At 38.5% G+C, this 27,322-nt stretch overlaps 1 protein-coding gene across 5 annotated transcripts in view; it reads right to left on the bottom strand.

Moving 5' to 3' along the window:
- The window catches only part of LOC120956524 (neural-cadherin-like), a 285,145-nt gene that overhangs the window by 27,898 nt on the left and 229,925 nt on the right, over positions 1-27,322 (bottom strand). For all 5 annotated transcript variants that reach the window (XM_049609788.1, XM_049609789.1, XM_049609787.1 and 2 more), the window contains 2 exons: positions 4,520-4,635; positions 4,205-4,369 (listed from right to left, as the gene is read on the bottom strand). In XM_049609788.1, the coding sequence (XP_049465745.1) occupies positions 4,205-4,369; positions 4,520-4,635 (281 nt within the window). The remainder of the gene's footprint in view (positions 1-4,204; positions 4,370-4,519; positions 4,636-27,322) is intronic.

Here is a 27,322-nt window from a genome sequence, read left to right on the forward strand (position 1 = left end):
CGCCAATGATGATGATGATGATGATGATGACTATTGCATAAACGCACAAATATTGATGAGGAAGAATATATTTAGTCGGTGCTTGACTCGGGCATTACCCAGATACCCAGAAATCGTGCAGGGTTGCATTCGGCAGGGGCCAAACCGGCGGATGCGTAAAATGATTGTAATGGGAAATGGGATCATTTGCAATGAATGCTAAGTGCATTACTGGAAATTCTATTCGCGATCCTATGCTCTCAATCAATCAACGGTTAGAATGGGTTTTAAATTCGCATAGAATGCTATAATGTGCAAAATGGTGTGTCTGTAAATGTATTCATTGCAGCAGTTTGTGGGTGATTTTAATTCCAGCGAATTGGTGATTGGTTGTTTAATCAGGTTGTTTACAAACGGGTTCATCAATTTCTTTCAGCTCAGTTTATGAACATTTTCAACCTGTGCAGTTTTTTTTTGTAGCTTACCGGCCATGTTTAGATTGCAAAGCTAGTGTGTATGAGTATGCCCTACACTAGCTAGCTAGCTAAACTAGCTAAAACTCCCAACTCGAGTTTTCTATGGGAACAAATATCAGCACGGTTACCATTTTCAATAGCAACTGTCAAGCAATAGCAAGATACAAGATTTGCTAGCTGGGTGATATGAAGATATGAAATGAAGTAACCCGCCTGCAAAATCTGTGCTGTGAACAGAATTCCATTTTATTTCAAATTTCATTTATTTATTATTTTGATTTGCCCTTATGTTTTTACATGGTGTTAAAAGGCGAGTCTGGATCTCCGTGAGACCAATGGGTACAAACTCATCATGAGCTTATCACATGTGCAAGACTTTCTCAACTTGTCCGTGAGAGAGCATCTTTCGATCCAGTATGAGACCCAGATATCTCACATTTCAATTCATTCAATAGGAAAACCATTGACCATCAATTTAGTTTTCCATGTAAGGACCAAGATTTGTTTTAGTCGAAGCGGCACAACCATGGCTTGTACGTTAGTCACATTAACACAAATCTTCCAGTTTGCAGCCTTTTGTACAAAAGTGTCCAGACAGGACTGTACTTGTCTTCTCATCTCCACCAGAGACCTGCCTTTTGCCGCGATAGCAGTAACATTGGTAAACAACACAGTAAACAACACAGGTAAACAGTATCAGTGTACAGTATGTATAACAGTGGTCCCAATAAACTACCCTGAGGCACACTGAATTCCATATATTTGTTGGGGATATTAACTACGTAGTGCGATGCTCCGCTTGCGATGCTTACAGTTTTGATTTGTACTTTTGTTACATATTCCCCAATTTCCGTTATTATACAAATATTTGCAGTGCCTATCCAGTACAAGAACCCTTTGATCCCATGGTTTGCATAATTAATTGTGTAGATGGCGCTACCTAGTAAATCTCAATTGTTCAATCATTCCTAGATGACACCATAACATTTAAATTTCATATAAACTATGATGCAATGCGAATTACCTATGCTTTAGGGGCATTTAAATCACAAACAGTTAGTTACATACACGTTAATGGCAGGTTCCAAAACATGACGGTTTAATCATTGTGTTTGATCTGCGTCTGCGTAAATCTCTTTTATATTTCATATATTTACATCTTTTATATAACCTTTTTTTCGCACAAGGAAGGAAAACCTAGTTCTTTTAGGTAACGGTCATTACAAAATTATCATCAACTCATTTGCCACATCAATTTTCCATAAACAAACGGTAACGAAGTGTCTTGCCAGCAATGAAAGATAATTAATAATTATTTATTTAAATTTAAAACTTTCATAACGCACGATGCACTCGGGTCACAACGCTTTCAATCTTCCCGAGACAACTACAAAGGAATAAAGTTGGAGAGCGCAAGTTCAAGCAATGCTCCACTTTAAGCCAGCAGTGTAAGATAGATTTTAAGAATTCAATCTTTTGTGACAATGTTGAAATTACGAACTGCTACCAACATATGTTGGACGGAATTATTTCACAATTGCATTGTTGAGTTGCTTTTAATGATTTTTGAGGGAACTTTCAATGGCGAAACAGGGAACAACACATCATGTCCGGTGCAAAGCAGCTTGCGGGAAGGGGCTTAAATGTGTACATGTGTTTTATTTTGTTGTTGTTGTTTGAGTTTTTTCCCTTTGGTTTTGGTAAGAGCCCTCCTGGTACGTCGTGTGGCGCTAGCTTTTCAACTGGAAAACCATTTGCAACAATTCGTAGAACTTCACCCGGGAAGCATTATGATGCCTCAGTGATTTGGGAATTGACGGTTGACCTGGCCAGTTGGTGGCAATTTTTCATCTTCTGTTTATCAGACACGGTAAGTCCCGGTGTCTCCTGTCCCTCCCAGATCATTGCACTCGGCACCGCGCATACCATGCTTGTTCCATTGACCGAATTCCATTTGCCTCGGCCACATAATGTCTCCCTGGACTCATCTCTCCCAGACTCGAACCATTATTTTTAATGTTTATTGTTCTATTAAATATTTTACATTTATTGTTATTTGTCAGGATCTCCCTATTTTTGTTCGGCTCGGTCCAAGCGTTTCCGGTAGTGCGTAAGCATTTGTTTCGTGCTGACCGTGGAGTCCCAATGAACCGATTTCTTAGCGCCGCCTATTGGTGGCATATTTCTGCTCACGATGGGTGTCCATCCCGACCACCGCAACAACTACAAAAAAGCATCTGAGTGTGTGCGTCAAGGGTCAAAGTTTATGGTGCCTCGGGACTTATCTACCGTTCTTTCTGTTCGCACAGCAATACGCATCCAATTCGACAGAACCGTTCAGTCTCCCCAAACGGGCGAGTAATGGGTTGTTGCTTTAAACTAAATTATTAACAAACGGAGCTGGGAGTACAGGCACAGTGTCGCACTGTGTTGGGACGTTGTTTGCCGTCGATTTGACTGTTTGAATCATTGATAACGGGTTGAAAATTAGTACTGAATTCGTAATTAGAACCGCTTTTTCCCATGAGCTTCCCTAATCATAAATCGACCCAGGCTTTGTGCAAGGTTGGCCCTTTGCTTACAATTTCTTGATAAATGTCCAAAATATAGGCTTCCCGACTCACTCGTATTGCTCGTATTACACTCGTATTGCAAATCAACCACAGCACTATTTAGTTTTGATGACTTTCCAAAATTACAGCCCGCAGGCACAGTCCACAAACAAACAATAAACCATACCGTTTGATTTGGTCAGGTTTAGGATCTGTGTTTTTTTCTCTCTCTTTATCATCCTCGGTACACTTGATCCAGGTAAAATTGGCCTCATTTTGTGAGCAAACTCTCCAGAGCATTGCAACATTTGAGCGATCTGGACAGATGATGGTGCATTTTGGCGCAATAAAAAAATGGGTATCAGTTCTATTAGTTTCCCATTCACTGTCCTCTCCCTAGCTATTGAAACTCATACACCCATGAAGCTGAAAATTGCAAACTCGTTCGATCTGATCGCAAGATAGTTGACAGTCCCTTAGGGCTGTCCCTTACCATATAGAAAAAGCGTGCGAGTGCCTATTAGCCAAACATTTTGACTTCAGCACCAGCATTGGATTTATTCGACATGGAAGGTAAGATTTCGAGCAACGTACGTTTCCACGTAGATATATTTTGCAGGCTCAACTCAATCAGATCCTGTGACCCTCGTTAAAATTTTCTAAGAAGGTTAAGCAAATCTTCTGATAGGATCATGTGGGACACACGCAAACGTACACTTTCTAAAAGCGCACCGGATGTGTAAAGGAAAATCAACGCAACAAAGGCTTGGTGAAAAATGGACCCAATTTTAACATCCCGGAGAACATGTAGTTAAAGATTTGTTCGGAAGAAAGACGCACACCCGTATTATTCGTATGCGAGGAAAAGTGTTCGGCCATTTTGAACGCCTTGGTGAACTGATGAAATAGAAGGAGCAGCTCATCTTCATCCTGAAATCAGATGTTTGTGTTGGGCGGCAATGTTTCAAGATACGGAATGATATAGGGAACGATAAGCACGAGACCAAATCCCAAATACCGTCCCCTTGTATCAGTGATATCGCCCTTGAGTTATCCCGGGTTTTTTCGTTGCAAGCATGCTTTCTGACTTCTCCAGTCCCTCAAACATAAGTCGCCTCTAGCCAAACTGTCTCGAATGTAAGAGTCAGATGGTCCAATCCAGCCTCCTCTATTGGGGTTCTATTTTTCTTCACTTACCCGCAGCACACGCTTCGGCAAGCCTCGGTCGTCTTCTTCGGTGATTTGTGTACGATATGACGATTTCTCAAACACCGGCGGATTGTCGTTTACATCGCGTACGTTGATCAGAACGGTGGTGTAGTTCTCCTTAAAATTATCCGAGGCCGTCAACCGTAGCTCATACTGGTAGGGAAGATTTGAAGCAAAGGAAACACGAAAAAGCTTTATTAAACGTGTATCGGGGATGGCGAAGAAATGGGTCGGATTATAGATGAGAGCATGCATAATCTAACACATTCTCACCACACGCGGAAAGTAGGTAGGAGGTCTTACCTTTTTGATCTTCTCATAATCCAACGCCTTGGCTACGTACAGGGCGCCGGTTGTGTTGCGTATCGCAAACACATTGCCTACGTTACCGCTCGAGATCTTGTATCGTACACCGGACGCTGTAATGAAAAGAGCAAAAAAAAGGAATGGGATGATTATTAGACCGGGTGTGTCGCTTAAAATGAGCTTTAAAGTTTTAATGGAGCTTTATTTCAAACGCATGGGGGAAACTGTACGATTCAAGTTGGTCCAACGAGGTGTTTCAAATCATGTATGATAATTAGCTCCTCCCATCCCAATCAACGATGCAGCGGTTGATTTGTGCCCTCCCGAGGAAAGGGTATGGAGCAATACAAACGAACGCAGTACTTGTTAAAATAGTTTACTGATGACCAAGTTAATCCACTGCAAATTCGCATATGTTACGTATATGTTATTAATTGTACTAAGGACTGGAGTCACTCTTTTAGAGTCCTTCTACCCCGTGAGCAAGTTGAAAGAAAAATTGTAAAGGATGTCTTTGGCTAACTCTGTAAATGTTTCACTATATTATTTGATATTCCATACTAACCAGAGGCAATCAAGGTTGGCAGATACACAGAATTATGTCAATTTAAAAAAAAAAAACTACAGCACGCTCCAATTGGTTCCAGCTATGAGTAAACCATACAGTGAAGTTGTCTATTAATGTTTAAGAATGGATTGTGCGTGTGTGGGTGCTTGTACGTGTTGTGCAAAATCATATAAACCGAAAACTTACTCACTCCAAAGCTTTGACATATTATTAGTTTTAGACAATTATATTTTGAAAGGGTTCAGCTTAGAAAATGCATTAGTGAAAATATATATATTGTTCATACAATGTGACAATATATGTTCGCAGAAACGCTTGTGTGTATGTTCCTTGTAGTTTTCCATCATTCGTTTTGTAGCATACATTTTTGATTCGAATTCGTGCGGCAACTCAAGGGTGACGGCCAACACGCGCTCGCTACCACAGTCGGCGGCTGTGTAGCATCTTTGCAAACTGCATAAATGACGGACGGAGCATCGGGTCATATTAATTTTTCATGTAAAATATAGTACATCCCCTGTTACGCTTCCGGTTCACCATAAAGGGACGCCATCGTAGGCGTTAGAGCTGTGCGGTTGGATTTATTATGTTTATATACATACATTTTCATAAATTACTACCCCAACGCCTCGCCACTGTCGGGGTGAAGCAGATGCATGTACATGTCGCGGTACGTGGTACAAGTCCATTTAGATCAGGTCCGGTTTTCGTGTTACAGCGTCAGGCAAATGGAGACGCTCCCGTTGTGCAGTGTTAGCATCGGTTAAACCATGAGGGATGGTTTTTGTGACTCGTAGCTCTAAAGCGATTGTAACGATTGCCGCCAAGTATTCCCCCGTCCATAGAACACTCTTGTTGCCACCTCTTGTTACGTTTTCCCGCTTCACCATTGACCGTAAAATATAGCAATAGTTATGTTTGAGAGTAGAGCGTACAGTTTAACAAAGCGCCTTGACTTGATTAGAACTGGTCGTGTAAAATTAGATTACTCCCTGGAGGGAAACATGCAATCAGGGCTTGCGGGGCGCATACTGAAAGCATTTTGGTGCACACTGTGTGGACAAAATTTCCACCCAAACTTTATAATACTCGCCGGGGGTGTTGGTCGCCATCACCTTCGTTGAGTTGTCAAATTAGACTACATTTATATTCCAGTCAGCGTCATGGTGGCGCGTGAAAGCGTAACTTTGATTGAATTATCATCGTTCAGTACCACTTTATTTGCGTTGCCAAATAGCTGCCGTTTGGTGATGGCTGGTGTAGCCGAGGTTCATGCTGCATACAATGCATGTCATTTTCGATGGTATGAAATTATAAAGTTGTTAAAGGAGGTGTGGTAGAAAAATGTCATAGCTGCCGCAAGATTTTCATTAAAAGTTATTTGTTTAGTCAGCTTGCAAGGAACACGAATATGAAAATGCAATGTTTAAAACAATAAGTAAATTGTTATGCTGACTAGACCCTGGATAGAGGAAACATCTGATCTGATGGAAGCGATGGCTAGAATTTGCTGAGATTAAGTTATGACTTTCGTTGCAGTTGTTTAAAGGAATGTCCGAAATATTTCATTTATTATTGTTAATGTTCTGTACTTGCAAACAATAAGTGAAAATGATATTTATGCCATTCTGCAATAAATTTGGCATTTTGACAGATTTTAGCAAATGGTAAAGATGTTTCTAGGCAGTGAAGAAATTCTTCAGCCACAGGAAACACCTTTAACTAAGAAATGGAGTCACCATTTCCTCAACCAAACGCCCTTTTTCCGTGCCTTGGTGGGCCTAAAAGTCGAAGAATTGAACCGTACAATTGAACACAATTGAACCGTAACAGTTCGACCAACTAGGCCGTTCTTACGGGGAAAAAATCGTAACAGTTTATATGTTTTTCCGTGCCACGTTTGGGCTAAGCTTCACGAAACTGGTAACTATTTCCGGGATTTGTAAAGAAAGCCTATTTTTCATTTTTTCCAGCCCCCATCCAATTATTTTTATTTGAAGCGAAATCTCACCGTCTGAGCGATTTTATGATAATATGACCGTTACAAGCTGATCCTCGGTGTTTAAGTGGTTCATTGTTATCCACCTGGTACCCAACGTGTAAAGAGCTGATAGGTAGAAAAGTGTTCACAAAAAAGAATTCAATTTGATGTGATGTGTTGGACCGTTTGGGGAAATCTATAACATTCCGAAAAGGAACATTATTGTTCGAGCCAACATGCCACCTGACAACGAAATGTGGTCGAGGTTGCGCTAGAGCTTGGTGATTTAATCCCTCTCCAAGGATAGTGCTTCGCCACTCGATCACAATGACGGGTGATGCTTTGATATGAGTTCGTCCTAGCAAGTCCTGGGCTCAACAACTGACATCATTGTAACTGTCAGTTCCGATCATCCGGTGATGGAGCTTTTCGGTAACACGAAAATCCACTACACCTATTTGGGGTCATGATCAGTTGCAACAAAGAACGTGTGTACAACAGTTGAATAGCGCAGAGAATAGAAAATTTCATATATTTGCACAAATTAATTTCATACAAGTATTGAAAAACAGATACAGTTGCTCACAAAGCAGCTCTCTTCCACGACAATTCTTTCGGACATCCCGTTGTTGTGGACGAAATCTAGCACAAAATTACATGCACAATGTCATGTCGAGCGTCCTTTTGTTCGATGCGTTGGTACGATGGAACAGAATCAGTCTCCTTTCTGCTCGCAACGTTAGTTAGTGCTCCTTTCAACTTTGGAGAAGTTGTTTTTGGTCAGTTTGACATGATGGATGATGGTTGCGGTAACGGTGAATCCTTTCCTGCGGCGAGGTTGAAACTTGTATCACCAAACCGACTGGCAGACACTGCGTATTATTGTTTTTTTTTTTGGTTATTCATATTTTGAAGTCCCACGTGCGTTGTTTGTGCATGTTTTATTTGTTAGACCTTGTCAATTGTAATTCTTGGAGAAAATTTATGTTTGTTCATCAAGTAAGGTTTACAAGCTGAGGGTTTTTCATTCATTTGCACACAAACAAACTCACAAGACCTGTTTTGGGTAAGGTTAAAACATGTTAACCTACTGAACTGCATGCCATTCGAATTCAGATCAGGTTGTAAGAAAATGACAAGCAAATTTTGTTGTTTTGTTGAAAAATGGTATTCGTGATATTTTATTAAAATACACTTTTTTTAAATACAAAAACAAAAACATCTGCACTATTTATCAGTAAATATACGAAAGATAAAATAAGAAAACGGAATGTAGTTTGTTTTAGATAAGCTCATATCATTTTCTCAGGACTACAGAAAGAGCAAAAGCATATTGCTGGTTTGTTGTCTCAAGAAATTTACACACGTTTTGGAAGTGCTGGCTATGAGTTTTAATTATGAGAAAAGTTTAACGGTTTTGAAAGTTTGACACAGTAGCCAATTTTACAAGTAGGACAAGAATAAAAAAAACTATCACTGGATGATGATATCCCTGCAATACATAACCGTATGGTTAAAAAAGAATGTGTATAAATACATTTGTTCAAAGTTCACAAATTTCCACAGGCAAGAAATTTTTGGTCTTTCGTTTTGAGACCCATTAATGAGATGGATATAGTATGATGTGTGTGTTTGTGTATATCGTTCTTCATCTTCTTTTGTTTCAGTAACGTTCATGTGATTTCTATATTTTCTATTACTGGGTTTCTCCAGCTGCTGGTGCGAGATATCTCTTGAAAACCGTGAAGAAACCACAAAAGCTCTTACTCTCAAGATGATTAGAGAAGATTGTGCGGTTTGTTATTGCCGATGGTCTGCGGTTCGCAACAGTACATTAGAGTAGTGCTTCACTTAAATCCCTTGGCGTTGGTTCGCTTTAGCTAGCAGCATCGCTGGGAGCGTTTCCATCCAACTTTGATGCGGTTTCAGAAGACCAATATTGGCTCATCTACTTGATGCATGGAAATCGGTTCCAATCACACTGGCTCATGCACACGCAAAACACACATTCACACATTCTCTTGTCCCCCTTTCCTGCCACTTTCCTTCGAAGCATTCGCAGCAAGGACAACGATTTGGACATTTCTCAGGTACATTCCTATCCACCACACGGATTTTCAATCGGGCGAATGGTTGGGACAGAAAATTTCCCCTCCCCTCATGCCATTTTGTGGCATCGACTGGGCATGCTGGTCTGCAGGTGACGTTCGACGGTATGCAATTCACTATGCACCGTTAAGCAGAATGCACGTGCAATCCGGCAAGTCTTCGGCGTCGAGCTGTTACGTTCAAGTTGAATGAATTTTTTTGTTCTCCCTCCTTTTATGTGTCTGTGTACGTGAGACTTGGAGAAGTTAAGGTACGGAGAAGGTTGGCTCGTGTCTTTTTTATTTCGTTTTAGTCCACTCTGCCTCAGCTTGTCTTGTTCCATTTACCACGTCTTTGGTTTTTGTGTCTCTGTGAAACGCAAAGCAATCATTCAACGGGTTAGCGTGTCGTCAACGTCGTGTCAAGGATAATGGAATGGAAACGTGGTATAAGTCTATGCAAAGGAACATGTAAGATGAGCAAACTATAAAAACAATGATAAGACAAGGTATCAAATGAATAAAAATTTTCAACAACCGGTTGCAGGGAGTTTTTCTTTTAATTTTTTTAAAAGTTTGATAAATCCTTTTGAGTGCACCAATTCTTGTGTGATTTTGTGTTGTTTCGCTTCCTTTTTTGCTGCACTATTGGCATTTGCCATGTTTTTTTATTTTTATTTTTGTACTTTTTTCGCTTTTATGCGACTTAAACGATTAAAACGAATTAAACGATCGAGCTTCTGATTGAGATTGTGTACAATCTATCTGTATATTCATGAATTATAACAAAGCAGAATGTCAATAATCATTAGTGCTTGGGACGGTTTACGGGTAATCAATAACAATGTAGAAGAGTCCGAGAAATGTCAATTGAATTTAAATTTAAGTCTAATTTTAATTTTAAATAAACTGGCATACACAATTACATGTAAAACAGTTAATTCTTTCATTGTTAGTAAATAAATTAGTATTTCATTAAATGAAGTTTGAACAGATATTTTTGAATTAAAATTATGTTCGAAAATATCTACAATAGTGTTTTTTTTTTATCAACCTGACAATCTACTGCAAAGTTTGCTACGATTTGACAGCTGTCAAGTTTCAACGTGCAGCAAAGCCGCCCGCCGATTTATCCTCCCGCGGATAATCAATGTAATTAAAACATGTCGACCAATATTTTGATAATTGGTAAATCTTTTCTATACTTATGCTTGATTTTGAAAATATTGCTTTTATGAAGTTTTGTTTTTGATGCGATAAATTTTAAATAATTATTGAAGAAATCATGGGCTCCTTAATGACTAGCTTCTTTTTTAATTAATCCTTAGCGTTAAACTCAAACATGTTCTTTTAGGGGAGATCCAACCTTGTTCAAGAGTTTTTGAAACGATTTTTTTTAATTTACCACTATAAATAACAGTAGGGAGCTCTAAAGAAACACCAAGCCGAAATGCTTATTTCTACAAAAACTGAAAAAAAAACACAATTGAAACCGCAATATTTTTAACAATGCACATTTTTTGTATCATTTCCGCATGAGTCGAAACTTCCATCTGGTTCTTATGCTGTTGAAACATCTGCATCATCGTCATATCTTAGCGCGCACCGGAAACATTAGACAAAATTTATGATTTTATTTTGAATGATCTGTACATCGTATCCAATCCGTATCGTTACATCGCTTGCACAAGCACAATAAGCAACACAACAAATAGAGCAATATATTGCAGCCAGTGTCTCGGGACCCGGGAGATGCACTGCAGCTTCACACCCTGGGAATTGCAATCAGGACTACAACTCGCACTCCACGGGACAACGAAAACGGGCACAATGCAACTTTTGTCATTTACAGTTGTTCTGCTGTGTCCCATTATCCTATCGATGGGCAAGCTTCGAAAGCAGTCGTTAGGAATGTAGAACTGCATGGCGCGGAAAATGGCTGTGAAGATATGTGGTGAAGCGATGATTTTACATTGTTGAAAAGTTTTACAGATTCCCCCCCCCCTCTCCCGTGCCGTCACACTAGCAAAAGATTCCAATTCTGCCTTCTGCGTTCTGTGATTGTTCGTGCAATTGGAGTGTTATTTTTTCTAGTGTTGGTTTTGTGAAGGAATGCCAAACGAATGAATGTGAACTGATTTTTGGCTATTTGGCTGCTTGCTCTCCCATGGGTAGAAGTGGTCCTTGTGCTTCGCTTGCGTTGCGCTTGTGTTCGGGTGGGAGATCTGGACAGTTCTCGCAACATTTTTGTACGAACAGTACAATGGCTGAAATTGGGATTGTGAAAGGACAATTGCTGTCAAGAGGATTTTTGCAACATGTGCAGGTTTGTTGATAATAGACAAATTTTGTTGTCCAAATATGTAAAGGAAAATGTTTTACATGGAGAAATGTAAATACATATTCGTTATTTTAGAAACATGCCAAATTAAAGATCAAAAATGATTATTACGAGACTAATACTTATTCATTCTTCCATTATGTTGTGTTTTTTTTCCAGGCATAATCTAAAAAGTAGCATTCTTTCAGATTTTTGTTATCTTTCCTATGCGCCAGTCACGTTTTGCCCTTTGCAAACGTGTTAACATAAGTGTGAAGCGTGACAATGATGGTGTCATTTATTTTAATTGTAGCTCACTACTGCACTGACGATACCATCCTTACCGCTACTATAAAGCGTTTCCTGGGAGGATAGGGTGAACAATAAACGAGACCAAAATTAAGCTTATTTTTGGTATGACTGAAGCAATGAGACGAAACAAAAGCAAAATCATCATGTGTTGTACACAATGCCGTGCCAATGGTTGTTAAATGGCAGGGAGATGCTATCGGGAGAGCAAATATTCAATGGAATGAAAGGATATGCGGTTATCCAGAAGACCCATAACGTGAAACGAGGGTTATGTGTTGTACAACAAAACAACAGCATGTACTGTTGTTTTGTTGTTTTAATAGCGTATCCGTGGACGCCATCGTAATGTAAGATGCTTTTACATGAATGTATGCTACACTGTAAAAGGATTATGAAATTCATTTACCAATCATTGTTTCTATTGTACATGATTCCATTATTCAGCGTACCTTTTAAGAAAATCGACTTTTCATAATCAAAAGAAACCAAAGAATAGTTTTAATTTAGCTACCTATGTTAGCATTCATTTCGTATCTGCTGCATAAATGAATTGATTGAAACGATGAATGGTTTCTGACCTTCAGCAAATCGCAATAAAGCCGCATGGTATTATATCATATTAATTAAGTGAAGAGATCTTCAACGCCGCACTCTTACTGCGCTTTGGGATTATGCTTTGGGAATTTTGCAGGTGCAATGCTACAAAGGAAGCTGTTGGATGGGCTGACGACAGAGACCTATTGAACGACCAGTGGAGATATCAAAACCCCACCAACTCATTATGCCCATAAAATTTTCTTCACTCATTACCTCCCTCATCGGGTTGAACAGACGATTTATCCATGGTGGCATAACAGATAAGTTCAACAATAAGCTGTAATTGTAGTAGGTGCCCACCAGGTGAATTCTGCAAATATGGTTGGTATGAGGCATATTTCCGTGTAAATTAATTATCACAGATGGACTGGGCCCCAGAAATGGACAAAGAAAAGCTAGCAATCCTAGACCTAGAGCTCTTAATTCTTATCCATCTTTCTGAGCCGTTGTAAGCTCTCATTGATCATCATCGCTCTTTCCGGTTTGGGTATCGGCCATAGTAATAGATTGGTAAATTATCAAATAGGATTGTGGTTCTTCAAAAGCAAGAGGCAGCCAAGCAATAGATGGAAGGATAACAGTTTAGTAAAATAACGGAATGTAGCAGCACCGAATTGAAATCATTGATAAAGGAATCCCCAGAAGCACACAAAAGCAGATTTTCCTGTGCATTAGACCAATAATTTTTTCTCTGACAAAGGTTGATTTGCAATTGATTTTACCCTTCCTGAATCTATGCAACCAGTCAGTCCACCCAACGGAAGTAGAGATCTTCCATCACAGTCAATGGCAAATCTTTTAGGCCCGAGTATCGAGGCAAAGCGTACATGAAATATTCAAAACCCGAACCCGAAACGTAAATGATACAACCCTTAGACATGCTTTGATCCCACGGCCTCGTGGGAAGAAACAGTAAGGTTTACCCATTCAGATCCGTTTCATATTAGTTTATAGATGTATATGTAGAAGAAGAGGGGATGAAATCCTTTTTCATTGCTCGTTATTATGGATTGGAAATCATTTGCAAATATTTGCGTAGCCATTTTGGTGTGCGCAAATCCCTCGAGAAGCAGGCGATAATGTTTTGGACCGAAGTCAAAAAATGCCAAAAAAAAATTTACCTTTCTCTAGAAGGTAGAGCTGAATAAGTTTAAATATCGCTGCAGTTGATGATCCTTTCAGTAGTTGACTTGGTTTTGATATTCTGATTTTTCCTCGTTTTGGTCACCTGCATCCTTAGCAATGATCATCCGGCCAATGTGTCATAGAGGAGACTTGAAAAACACCCGCAGGTAGACTGGTCAGTTGATCAAGGTCAGCTACCTATAAGCCGTACGAATTCTACCCTGCACCCACCACTACGAATGCTACGTCCGAAAAAAGGAATGATTAATGATTGAACAGTTGCTAGATGTACCAGAGACCCTACCACTCACTCTTTCAACTATAGGTCATCCTCAAAAAAATGCATAAATGCCTTACTCATACAGTTACCAACCCCGATGCAATTCAGTTGCCAGGGCTAAAAATGGGGAAAATAACGCGAAAACGCGTGGATAGTAGCCATTCAGGGAAAAAATAACACATTATCTCTTCTGTAGACACATTATCTCTTCTATAGTTGTATTATAGTAAAAAAGGAAATACATTCGATACATTCGAAAATTTTAAAAATTGATTTAATCATTATCACCACCAACAGCGGGTGGAACGTTTTAATCCTTAAGTGACAGGCGGTCGCCATAATGGTTGGTATTCCGGTATCTTAAAAATCAAACTTTTACCGCATTTTAATAAGATTAGCTTTAAAGAAACCACTGGATACTTTCGTTTAATAAAAGCCTTCTTCAGCTTTGCCCAGACTGAAACTGTTGTGTGTATCCCAGTTAAAAGAAGGCTCAGTTAAAAGTTGTTCACTGTATGAATGGTAGAGAAAAAATGGCGTTGGAAATTGAATGATTCTCTGCAATGTGTTTCAACGCTTGAGCGTATTTAGCGTTTTAGGTTTTTCGCATTCGGCAGCGTTGAAAATGCTGAGATTTACTAACATACCTGGACAGAACTGTGCAGAGTCAGTAATGTCATAATTGATTCGCACCTGCCTGCTTTAACGATTGGAGTGGGATGCCGTCGTGCAGGAAGGAGCTTTATTGAAACAGCATGACGGAAATTAAAAATCCAATAACAATAGATTCTTGTTAGAAAACTATCTTGTTAGAAACGTTGGCTTCAGCGCCAGTTGGGCCGACTAGTACATGCTACACATTGGTTGTTAAATATGCTGGCTCATGAATTTTAAGCAATATCTGAATTCAAAGTGTATCAAAAGAAACAGTACAATTTCTTTGTTTTTTTTTGTAATAGCCTGAAAAGTGAAAAGATAGAGTTTAAAGAATGTGAGAAAGCAATTTCAATCCTTAGCAAATACGATTGATTTTCAAAATATTGTGTGCAGATGGTAAAAAAAAGTAATTGGATTCTTTCTTTGCACTGTTTTTGTGAGTTGCAATGATTTTTTGTTTGCATTGGTGCGTAAATGATAAGAAGAAAATAGATCTATTCCATCATACAGAGAATGCTTTTGGGCAAGAACGACTAGCAAAAACTAAATCCAGATAAATAAAATGGTTTCCTTAAAATTGGCAAACAGATTTTGATTTCATTGATTTTTGTTTCACTTCATTAGTTTGTTTGAACTGTAACAACTGTAAGAATTCTAGAGAATTCTAAAAGGGCTTTATTTGGACTCTGCTTACTTTTCTGTCATTTTGTTCGTTTACTCAGCATCCCTTACAAGAAAACGAACGTTTGAAGAATTCGCGGAAATCCAGATGAAACATTTGCAGCATTCGGTTGGAACATAGCGCAAACAATCAATAATGAGGTAAATTTCAAACATCGTAGGTTTGCATTTTAAACTCATGAAAATGAAAAAAAAGTTGGTATGTGTAGCAAATCTTGAATATCAGAAAACTGGTTTGTTTTGAATCGGATTCATGTGACGTTGATATCGTTTTTAATTTGTTTTTCTTACTACAAATGCCTAGCTTAAAATATCAGAAATATTATTATTGCCCTTTTTGTAAAATCGGTTATTTAATATTTAAATTTCATATATTATATTAAATTTCATATTGACTTAAAATGACTTTAGAATGCCATAATCCATCAATTTGCATCATATTGATACGTAACATGAAAACCGAGGCAATGATTTTTTCTAGTATTTAATATTTAAGTAATTCCAAAGTATCTCATATCACCAACTTCAACAAATTGTTTGATTATTTTTGACAAAAAAAATTACAATTTTTATCACTTTTTTTCATGTATTTATTTGCGTGTACAGAAAAATTTCTATTTACTAACGTAGATAGATACAAAAAACTCTAATATAGCTTTACATTTTCAAAAGTAGTACACAAATAAGGACGACTAAATCTATCTCATCATCGTTGTTATCAACGATGTGGAAAATGTAGTTAGTAAACAACCTAAGAATACATATACGTCTTCCCAGACTAACTCCTGCTAGTTCTGGAAATCGCAGACTATTGATAGGGGCCTCCTGGAGCTATTGAAACAATTTCTTACTACAGCAGTGCCCAAGCCACCGTTACTCTACTACAGCAAGCAAATTTGTGTTCCAGACTTTCCATTTGAGAACAAAACGCTCTAAAATTCCCTTGACAGATGTTTTGAATAAATATGAAATTTGCGTTGTAACTTGCTTTTCCAGCTCAAAACACGGCTACAGTGAGTAAAAGCAATCAAATAAATGCACGAGTCCACCGTTCTGACTAAAACAATCCTCCTAACGAACGATTCAAATCAATTACTAACATGCATAAATAAATTTATTCAAAACTGCTTCACTTATCGTCTATAAATATATATCGGCACTACATATCCTATTTAAATTGCTTGTTATTTAAATAAAGCCCCTTGAAAGTACACCGTGCTTTCACCAACCAAAGGCCACGCAACCGATAATAGTATTGCATGGACAGCAATGATATTATACATTTTCAATTGAGCATCATCACAGCCAAATTCAGATTAATTCAGTTTGTCACTGCGATCGAAACCATATATGGTCGACGTTTAATATAATTTATAGTTTCAACCCGCATCGCACTCCTTTACAGTGCCGTAGCTTTTTTCACGCTGTATGCATGGATGAGCGATGATGTTAATTCATTCGGAAGGGTGAACTCTCCTACGTTTATAGCCGGAGATACTCTCATACACTCACAGCCAAAACAAAAAAAATCGAACGGATTCAATAAAATAGGAGTGAGTAAAAGCAAAGCATAAACAGAAAATTGCTATTACAAATCGTTGATCCGTGGTTGGGAGACCCCGAATTTCAAATATAAGAGTCATGAATTTGAACATCCACACAACAACCAACGGAGCTGATTGAATGATAGATTCTTTTAATCTGAGCCAAATACTGGCTGAATGGGTTGATAAATTGCGATCGCGTTCAATACTTTCAATAATTTAATTATAAGGTTGCCGATTAGACACGATGGTCCGTCGGTTATATATACGAAATAAATAAATAAATAAATACGTTGGGTATGAAATTAAAAATTGGATTGCTTGCAATACATCACTCCAACACTCCATGGACACACTTCACCACTATACTGGTCGAGATGACTTTGATTTTTAATCGTTGTAATTAATGTTAGCGTAGACATGGACCAGCATCGATAGTATCCGTGGCCAGCATAAAACAATTGAAGGCTTATTTTGATAGAATATATTGTTTATTTTTTATTCGTATAGTGTCACTAGCATCGCTCAAAGCGTGTATATGAATAAAACACACTATAAAAAAATATATTATCAAAAATAATATAACCTACCAACCTAAATCTCAACCTATGCTTCGAATAGAATCATTCCATATATCTCCGTCAACTGCATCATAAAAGGAGCATAAAAAAGGAATAAGAATAAAAAAATGTATCAAAACATTGAATCAAAACCAAATCAAATGAGAAAACCTTACAGCAATAGTGTTTGCTCAAAACGATACTCAACCAAGAACTATTACTGACATTGAGCGCATTCCGAGTCCGACCGTTTCCTTGCGCGTCCCTTATTCCATTAGTTTTCATCCCTTAAAGGTTTTTCTACAGCTGTCGTGTGCAAAACCGAATTTCTGTGGCCCGAAACCGAATAATATGGCATGATGAATTATTCATTTCTTGATTTCGATCCCGATATGAACAACGGTGGAGCCATTTTTTCTTTCTTTTTCCCGGGTGCTGTAGCGTGTAGGTTAAGGATAGCTCTATGCAACCCTTTGCATGTACAGCATTCTTGCAAGACGAAAATTCGTATATGAATACGAGTTTGTATGCACTGTCTACTGGAACGGAATTCTTATAGCAGCACCCTAGATCGGTATGCTCCGCAGTAAAAGTTCTGGTCTGGTTTGAAAACTTTTGTGATAACGATAAATCCGGAAATAATATTCAACGCTTGGATACACACAACATCGCATGCAAGAATAGTGAACGCGATAGCATACAGAAGTGAATAGTGTGTATGTGCAATATAGCAGAAAGAATGATAGCAAAAGCATGCAACCATTTTCTACGAGCACTCTCTGTTCGATGCTACGTTTGCATATTTAACCAAGAAGATTCCTTCTTCGCCCTGTTCTTGCTCGATTTTGGGACGATTTTGTTACATTATTTTCTACACAGAAAATTGGACCATCGCTATTTTGTTGGCCATAAATTTATCCACTTCGTATACCATGTATGTATGTATACCATACTATGTGTGAAATGGAAGTTTTGGTAATATTGAGCTGTCTAATAAAATGTCAAACGATTTGTATGATTAGCGGTTTGGTCAGACTTGCTTTGACCGTTATTTGTGCATAAAGATAGTGAAACTTTTGCGCAATTTGAAAAATAAATGTATGCATTTAGATAGATTTATTTGCAAGCAATCATTTCCGCTATTTTTTCTAGTGTTGTTTTGCGATCTTACTATATGACATTTGGTGTATAGAGTCGACGAGACGGACAATGTAGTTAAACAATTATTTTGATGCAAAGGTACATTGTTTACTTTATCGATTGTTTGCCGTTTCAAACGTCTGTTTGAATAAAATAATATACATTTTCTTGCACAATAATTTTACCAAGCATTGTAATAAAGCCAGAATGCGATCTAGTCTGCAATTTCCTTCTCTCTTAGATTTTTTTTTCTATAAATAATTGGATTATTGACGCTTCAGCCAATTCAAAAGCTCATATTGCATTTGTTTATTTGTCATATTGCAACCTCGGAGTGCTATGAAGCAAATCTAAATCAAGTGCTTTATTCCTTGTTGATGACTGCTAATGGTTGAGCTGACAACTCCTAAGACAGAAAAAATGATCAAGAACACAATGAAAAATGTCATCAACGAATCGATTTACACTGAAATTATTTGGATAGCTGAATATAGAGTCACTGGTTACAGAACACTAACTCTACTTAAACTATTGTCAAATTCGTTTCCAGTTTCTAAAAAAACCAAATTCTATAACATTTATGAAAAACGGTAAGGAAAAGATATATTTTGTCCTTGTCTAGTTCAAATTTTTAAAATTGATTGTATGAAGCATAATCATTTCCCGCATAAACATTCTTTTATGAAATTAGACTATTGTTTTAGTATGGTGTAAGTGAACACCCAGTACCTTGTGCTAGGAATTTACACTGTTTGCTTGTGTGCTTTAATAAAGCTTTCTTCGCGAAGTAAAAATTCAATCTTCTTTCAGCTTCTGCACGCGGTTCCAGGATAGCACTAGCTTATACATAAAACATGCACTCACTTTGGTTTTTTCTTTTTTAAATAATCATTCCATACACGATGTATGATCGCTTCGCAGGCGAGCTACATAGGTTTTGATGTTTGATTTTCGGCTACATTTCGACTTGCGAGAAAACCAACGGTGCTTGAACTCTTTGAGACATGTTTGCTCGAGAACAGGGTAGTCTTGTCTCGTTTCGGTAAATATTTGCATATGTTTGAATTATTGCACGGTGGTAATCGGCGCATGGGAGACTTAAAGTGACCCATGTGCTGATGGTGATGCCGATTTATTTGACTGGTGAACGATTTATAACTTCGAAGGGAAAGGAATTGATTCAATAAGATATTTGTTGTACCATTGTACCTATCTTCGTTTAATGGAAGCGGAAGCGAGTGCCAGATGTGTCTTTCATGTTGTCTAAGTGTGTTTTTTAGATTGAGGTAAAATATATCACAAGATATATTTATGCGAACTATATTTTGGTTCGGTTTCATATGGTAAACGAGCAATCGAAATACTGATAAACTATTACATGGCGATTGAATTGCCTTCAAGCCTTTAAGTTCAATTAACAAGCGTTGTACGAAATTAAGAGTATTTTAATGGAATTGAAGGATTTTAAAGGAAATGGAATCTTGGAAGCAATTCAGAAATGTTTGGATTAATTTGTTAGTTTCAGTGGTTTGTGTGATTTAATTAGCCGTCAATCAACTTGAATAGTCTATTGAACTTTTAACGTAACAATAAAGGAGCGATCGTAATTAAGAACACAAAATAAATAAAGGGTTTTCCTGAAAAACACTTTTTAATTGAGGTATTTAAATTAAATTGTGCAAAATTTAAGGAACGCCGTATGTGAAATTAATTCAACTGGTAGTTTTTGCAAGGTAGTTTTTTCAAACCCACATATTGTTATAAACCGAAGTATGTTTTTTAGAAACAACGCTTTCCCTTTTTATGTTCAATAAAGTTGAAAACTTTCAATGATTGTTATTGGCCTGATATTTTATTTTCATTAAAATAATTTGATTTTACAATTTCCTGCGTTCCTAGGTTTCCTGGGTTTCATGTTTCAATGCAATTGGCTCCAAAATGAGCCGTGCCGGACACAAAATTGTTCTAATGAGCCATTAATAATACAGACCGGAAAGCAGGCATGTCAGTTCGGAAAATCTTAACATCGCCTGATAGACCAATTGCACATCGTATCACGTAACCTCAATATCTTTGCTAAACCATCCATTTGGCTGCCAATCATTATGGTCACGAGCAGCATCGCCACTAGGAATGGCAAAACTCTCGAACCTTCATTATCCTTTTCTCAGATCATCAATACACAAAAACAAATACGAACATACTCACATTCACACAAATACACACACGGCGGGCATGAGCGATTTTGGTTGATAATTAACTTCCGACGGCGATGTGAGCAGCTGAACTCCATGGGGAATGAATGCTCCCATTGAGAACGAAACGAGGCGAAAGTGACGTAAAATCAATTGCCCCAGCCTAAACGCTCGTTCCGGTCAGCTTGAAATCTGTTTCCGGTCACTAGTAATTAGGTGCGTAAATCATGGCCACAAAAATGTTGGAGGTCGGGGTGAATTCTTGTGTCCTGTGCGCAAAATTCCGTGCTTCTGTACGTGTATCGTGGTTGTAGATCGTAAATAATGATGCGCCCTCTACACGCCCCGTAGCAGAATATGGCCCAGCAGAGGAAGAAGATGAGAAATTATTGCGTACACGTCTTCCATGCCGAGGAGTAACGTTTCGTTTAGCGTAGTGGTGCTCAACCTTTTTGGATCTTTATCCCCGTATGGAGTACATTTTGGATTTCATTCCCCACAACCAAGCTCATGAGCGGAGGTATAAAGAGGCAACCCATGGTATTAACCGAAATTCTGATTAAAAATTCCCCTTCAACCGCTGGTTTAGTGTTTGCAGGAAATTTAAGCAGGAAAAATGGCTCGTTGGTTTCAGCATTTCACTTACACAGTTGCTTTCAGTAGCAAGTTTATTGTTTATTTATCAGAAATCATTATTTATGATATGAGGTAGTAATTCCTTCAGGCGGTACGCTTCTTTTATTGCACACGGTGGGGGGGGTCGTTTTTGAGGCTAAAGATATTAAAAAAAAAAAAACGAGCAGTGTTAGTGAATAAGCCCAAAACAGACAAAAAGGTAATGTTATTCCCCTTAAAGCAAGACAGCGTCCAACGTTTTACCTGATTTTGCCTCAAAAGTGTATTATTGGTTTACATTTCCTTATGAAAAAAAAATCGTCAGTGTTATGATTTGCGTACACACCTAGTCCATTCGTTTTCATCCAGTTGATTATTTTTTACGTTTTTCAATATACGTGGTAATAGATCAGAACAAAATTTCTTTTTTATGGGTTTGTGCGTTCATTTCCAGAAGGCTTTTAGTGTTTCAGAAAATGGGAACAAAATCCACAAAAGTGTCGTTGTGGCTGCTATTTTTTTGTCTTCTCTTTCTGACTGCCTCTTTATTTTATTTTCCCTCACTATCTGTCTGTATTTCCTGCCCTGTTTTAGTCGCTCTCTCTCTCTCTTTTTCTCTCTCTCTCTCTCTCTCACTTTCTCTCTTCACAAATCTTCGCTGAGTAATATTTTTTCATATTGTATCGTCTTTTGTCTGATTTTGGCGAGGCGACAAAATTGGGCCCCTGAATCCGAAAAGCTCTAGATGGAAAGTGATAAGCCTCCTTCATCGTACTGGATGCTTTCAGCCATCCATGTGATAAATTCATTTTTCTTTTTCCTCTACACCCGCTGCAATCCTGCGTTGAGACAAACGAAAAATTTGTTCGGTTTGCTACCCCAGCCTACCCAACGGTCTCGTTAGCAGTAGTTGACAGTAAACAGCAATATTAAACGGGCTGTAATCAATAATAAATGATTGTCGTCTGTTTTTGCGAGAGAGTGGAAAAGATTAACTACATTGCTCGGTGACGTGGCTCGGTGTCACGCGATCTCGAGTCATCGTTTCCTCTCATCGGTCCCCTGCCCAGCACTGTCTTCCTTGCTTTGAGACAATGAATACGATATTGAAAGTAATTTTTGCCTAACGCTTACAAGTGAGAAGCTTATCATTCATCTTGCCCGTTGTCAGAAACGATCGTCAAAGCAGCTACAGAGCGTTTAATGTAATTTCATTTTTTCTGATATTGGGCCCATTTCCGTTTTAAGTTCGTAGGGCGAAATTTCAGCTTGTCAGCTGTTTTCATTGTATAGCAGTTTTCGAGCAGCTATCTAAGTGGATATAATATATAAGTTGGCTTATCAAAAGGTGTATAAGAGAAAGCCTGTCTAAACAAACGTTTGAACAAACAAACCATCTTGTCAATAAGTGACGTTCAAAATTGGTTATTAGGTTTTACATTTGGTGAAAACATGCTTTGAGACCACATGGTCTATGCACTTTGAATCTAGTTTCCACCACATGATCTCTTTGATGCTCCCTGGAATAAATGAAAACACCTTCTTGTGTTGTTTTTTTTACGAGCAGATACTCGAATCTAATTCTAGCTTTGAGGGTAAAATAATCAAGATTGAAAATCGATGGTTGGTTTTGTGTTAGGTTTTGTATTTAGTTTTGGCGTGATTTCAGGTGCCAACTGTTAAACTCCATATAAAAAAGCTGACTGGAATCGTGAAGGATCTCATCGTCAGTGATTTACAAAGGAAGAGTACATATTGTACATATTGAAGAATGAAAAAGGAATTAAAGGAAGCAGGTGATGGAAAACTTAACAAGAAATGAGAATAACTCTTTAATTCATCCCTACAATCGTGCTGTATGTTGTATCAGTCCAGGAATTATCTGCATTTGGTTTATTTCAATGTGCTACCGTTTGTGTTTTTCTTCTTCTTCTTCTTTGCCACAACAACTGTTGTCGGTCAAGGCCTGCCTGTATCACTAGTGGGCTCGGCTTTCAATGACTTAATTATTACCATAGAATGATAGTCAGTCCTACGTATGGGGGAACGTTACATTCGTGGCTCAAACCATGACGGGCATTTTGTTAAGTCGTACGAGCTACCATCAGACTGGCCTTGTGTTTTTTTTTGCGTTTGTGTGTTTCGCTTTTGATGAAATGAAACGTTTTAAAGTTTTCAGCGAAAATAAAACATCATTTGAAATTTACGGATGTTAGTTAATAGTAATTACACTTTTCAGTTGTTTATTCTATTTGTTTCCTTTTAGCATTGCAATATCACATAAGACTTTTAAATTGCTTCACTAAGCTTTTAAATAATCATCTTCTTCTTCTTCTACTTGGCGTTACGTCCTACGCGGACATGTCGGCCAATACAGGCTTTCGAGACTTAATTCATTACCACGTAGCCGGATAGTCAATCCTTGCCACGGGGGGACGGTCCATTCTGGGCTTGAACCCATGACGGGCATGTTATTGAGTTGTACGAGTTGACGACTGTACCACGGGACTGCCCCCATTTGAATATTCACGTTTAACGCAATTTGATTATCATCCCAACCATCATCTTAAACTTTTTTCTAAAGCGAAACTCGGAAAGAATTGATAGCCTCCTGAAACAGCCATTTTGTTGGTCGCCCATTGTGATATGATAACGATAATACCCGCGAACAAATAGCACGTTTGTCTGCTTCTTATCAAAACTCAACGAACGATCCATGTCCGTAGCGGCACGTTCGTAAAATTTTATCCAGGATAGTGACCATTGAATGGAAAACATCCAGCCTGCAACGATGAAAATTGCTGCTTTTTGTTACAAAACAACCCACACTTCGACTCTTTTAGCATGCAACGAATTTACGTGCGACCATTAAAAACTGCCCAGGAAAAAGTAGAAATCACATGGAAGAGCTCGTGTTTGCGCTTCAGCTATCATTTCCTGCAGAATCGCAGCCGGAAGATTGTTCCGTTAATTGATTTTGTCGTCATCTGGAAGGATTAGCAGCGTGGGTTGCTAATTAATGGAAAGGGGGAGCCAAGTTTCACGAACCAACTGTGTGATCCATCTAGCACCAGTGCTGGTAACGTTTTGGGCGGTGGCCCGTTCAGTCGTCCAGCAGAATGAAGTGAACCATCCATTTTCTGTGCTTCGTTGTATCTGCTTAACTTGACAGCGTTATGTCCGGAATAGTATAACACCGCCCAAGCAGGAAGTTGTCCGAAACAACCGTTGGCTTTCCGTGCGGGATTACTGGTTAATGAAGGAAGACGAATTGGTTCCGTGCTACATCCAGCTTTTTTGGGGTGTTAGTGAAAGAATTTCTGTCTCGAAACTGTGGTATCAAGGCTCAATTAGACGCTAGTTTATCATTGGATCAGCGTTCCGCATGCCGTGGCTTGTAAATCCTTCGCAGTTTTTTGTTTTATTTTTTTGGTTCTTGTTTCTCACTCCCTCAGAAGTTGGTCGAGTTCTTGACGAGTTCTTTTTGCATGTGTAAAGCTGTTGCTAGATATGCTCTTCACCGAAATGGTTATTTCGGACCATAAAGAAAATTGATACTCTGCACTTCGTGAAAAGCAGCGGAGTTCATTGATAAGAATGGATCAAATTGATGTGCAAAGCTAATCAGCCTGTGGTGTTGTCGGCTGTTGGAAAATAAATTATAATAAACCACTTCCCTAGCGCATCGCCCATTACTATCTTTAAAGGTTACTTAGATTAGATTAGACTAGGAATTAGATTAGAATAGACCGATGAAAGATTACGGGAAAGTCGTACAGGACACGAATAAATGAGAGTGTCACGCTCACAGATGTATGACAGTGCGTGAGAGCGCCACGAATATAAGAAGGTTACGATCAAGCTATTGGTCTCTTCTCATCAACGACAATCTTCCTTTGTGCACGACGTGCGTGATAAGGGGGAATAATGTTATAAGTTTATTGTACGACGAAACGTACATATCAATCAGCTTTCGGTTGAATGTGAGAAACATGTTGGGCTTTTTCGCATTCCCAAAAACACATTTCCTTGCTGACGACGGGTACAAGCTGGAGCTAGTGTAAACCTAATGATTTATTAATATTTATTTTAACACTAGAACCGCCGGACTTTTCAACCTTACTAAAACCGCCATATGGGACAATTTTGTCCCATTCGTTATGTGCACATATTTAGACATGTTTATTATTTCCTAAGGGTTTCATGTGGTAAAATAATTAATAAACTCCATGATTAGGTATAATAAATCTTTATAAGACGACGAACCAGTGCTACTAATAAAATTGCGCTAGATAGTACGGTAGAATGCTTTTATGGACTAGACGATTGAATATAGCGAAAATATAAGCACGTAGTAAGCAACAGTAAAAGCACGTACAGTAGAGCGTCGATTATCCGGGCAGCTCGGGACCGGACAGTTGCCGGTTAATCGATTTGCACGGATAATGATCCAATAAATGTCTAACGCATATAAAACATATCAAATTCACTAGTTTTATTATTAATTCACCTAGAATCAATCGATCAATCGTTAGTAGAATATTATTTTAATCAATGACTGTAGGTTTAACAACTGTTCATGAACAAAAATGAATTTCGAAAATACCCCTAGACACTACCGAGCTGCACAAGAAACTAGTTACCCAATTGATTATCGCTGCAAACTTTCGCTGTACGTATGATCAGCTGTCAGATTTATGCGCACGGTTAAGCCGCCCACCGGTTAATCCGTCCCCGGATAATCGACGTTCTACTGTATGTAGTTAAATACTTTCGCGCACTTTTATTGTTCTATTCGTATTGACATGCCTTGTCACAAAATGCGTACACGCCAGTGCTGCCAGACTTGCAGAAGCAAACCCCTCACTCGTTGACAGCAGGGATGCCAGCCATCACAATTACATTTGCTTATGGGACAAAAATGTCCCATATGGCGGTTCTAGGATAAAAATGATTTTTTTAAAGAACCATATGGATTACAATAATTTTTATTAGCGCATTCAAAAGATCGTTCAAAATAAATAAAAGTCAGAAAATTTCAATGGTTTGTCACGACGGCAAGCGGAATAACACCCCTTTTTCGAGTGCGATGGGACAAAAAAGTCCCATCGGCGGTTCTAGTGTTAAAACACTGCAAGTGTGGTTTTGCTTCCTTCGCGAGCCCATAAAGCACCAGAAAAAATGTCAATCTTCAAGCGACGGTACAACAAGTCTGCAAAAGAAATGAATAATTTAAAACAATCGGCCTACAGATTTCCTGATGCCTTTAATTTTTCCAGGAAAAAAGCATTCCCAATAAAGCCAGCCGCACGCAACCTTAGCAAGAAAAGGTTAGCTTTCTTCTTCAGTACGGACAAGTGATTTTTAATGGTTCTTTGAAATGTTAGCTCCTCCTCGACTGTTATTCGCTGTCCTAATCTACTTTTTCCAGCGTTTGAGCCACATTCTTTCCGATTCATTCATTCGAAATATTTGGCCTAAAACAAAACAACAAATAAAAACATTTGAATCCGACTTTTGGCGGGACTGGATCTTACTGAGCGCGCGAAAAAAGACAAAATCAAATAAAGGCTTCTTTTTTTGTCGTCAGGTAATGACGGACTTTTTGCTTTCACTATGGCTGCCCGTGTTTTCGACATTTTTGTTCACTCAAGCTTTTTTTTCTTTCACACTCGGGGCAGTGAGTCCTATTCAAATGCTCTAAAGGGCGAATTAGTCGCCCTGATAAGTGAGGCCGATTATAATGGAAAACGTCACAGCACCTAAACCAAAACAGTTCCTCGTCCCACGGCGTATAATGCTACGCCCACGGTCTCTGACGTCACTGAACCGGGGTGGTCGCAATGAGTGGTGTTTATAAATCTTTGCTACAAAACGGCTGTCACAAGTTTCGCGTTGGCCGCGGGAAGATTGTGCACGTTTTATTCCGGCTGACTTTGGGATCACCACTGTTGACTGGAAAATTAAAAGTCAATGGAAAAACACGCAGTTGGTGAGAGTATTCTATTGGAAATGGAGACTTTTAGTACGTATGTTTATTTTTTTCTGGCATGCTCATGTTCCTGCAAATTTAAAACAGTTTCATCACCATATTTTTTTACGAAGCACATCTTTTCCAGACAAAGAAAATAAATAAAT

The sequence above is a fragment of the Anopheles coluzzii genome, chromosome 3 (assembly GCF_943734685.1).
Source record: "Anopheles coluzzii chromosome 3, AcolN3, whole genome shotgun sequence".
NCBI classification, from domain to species: domain Eukaryota; kingdom Metazoa; phylum Arthropoda; class Insecta; order Diptera; family Culicidae; genus Anopheles; species Anopheles coluzzii.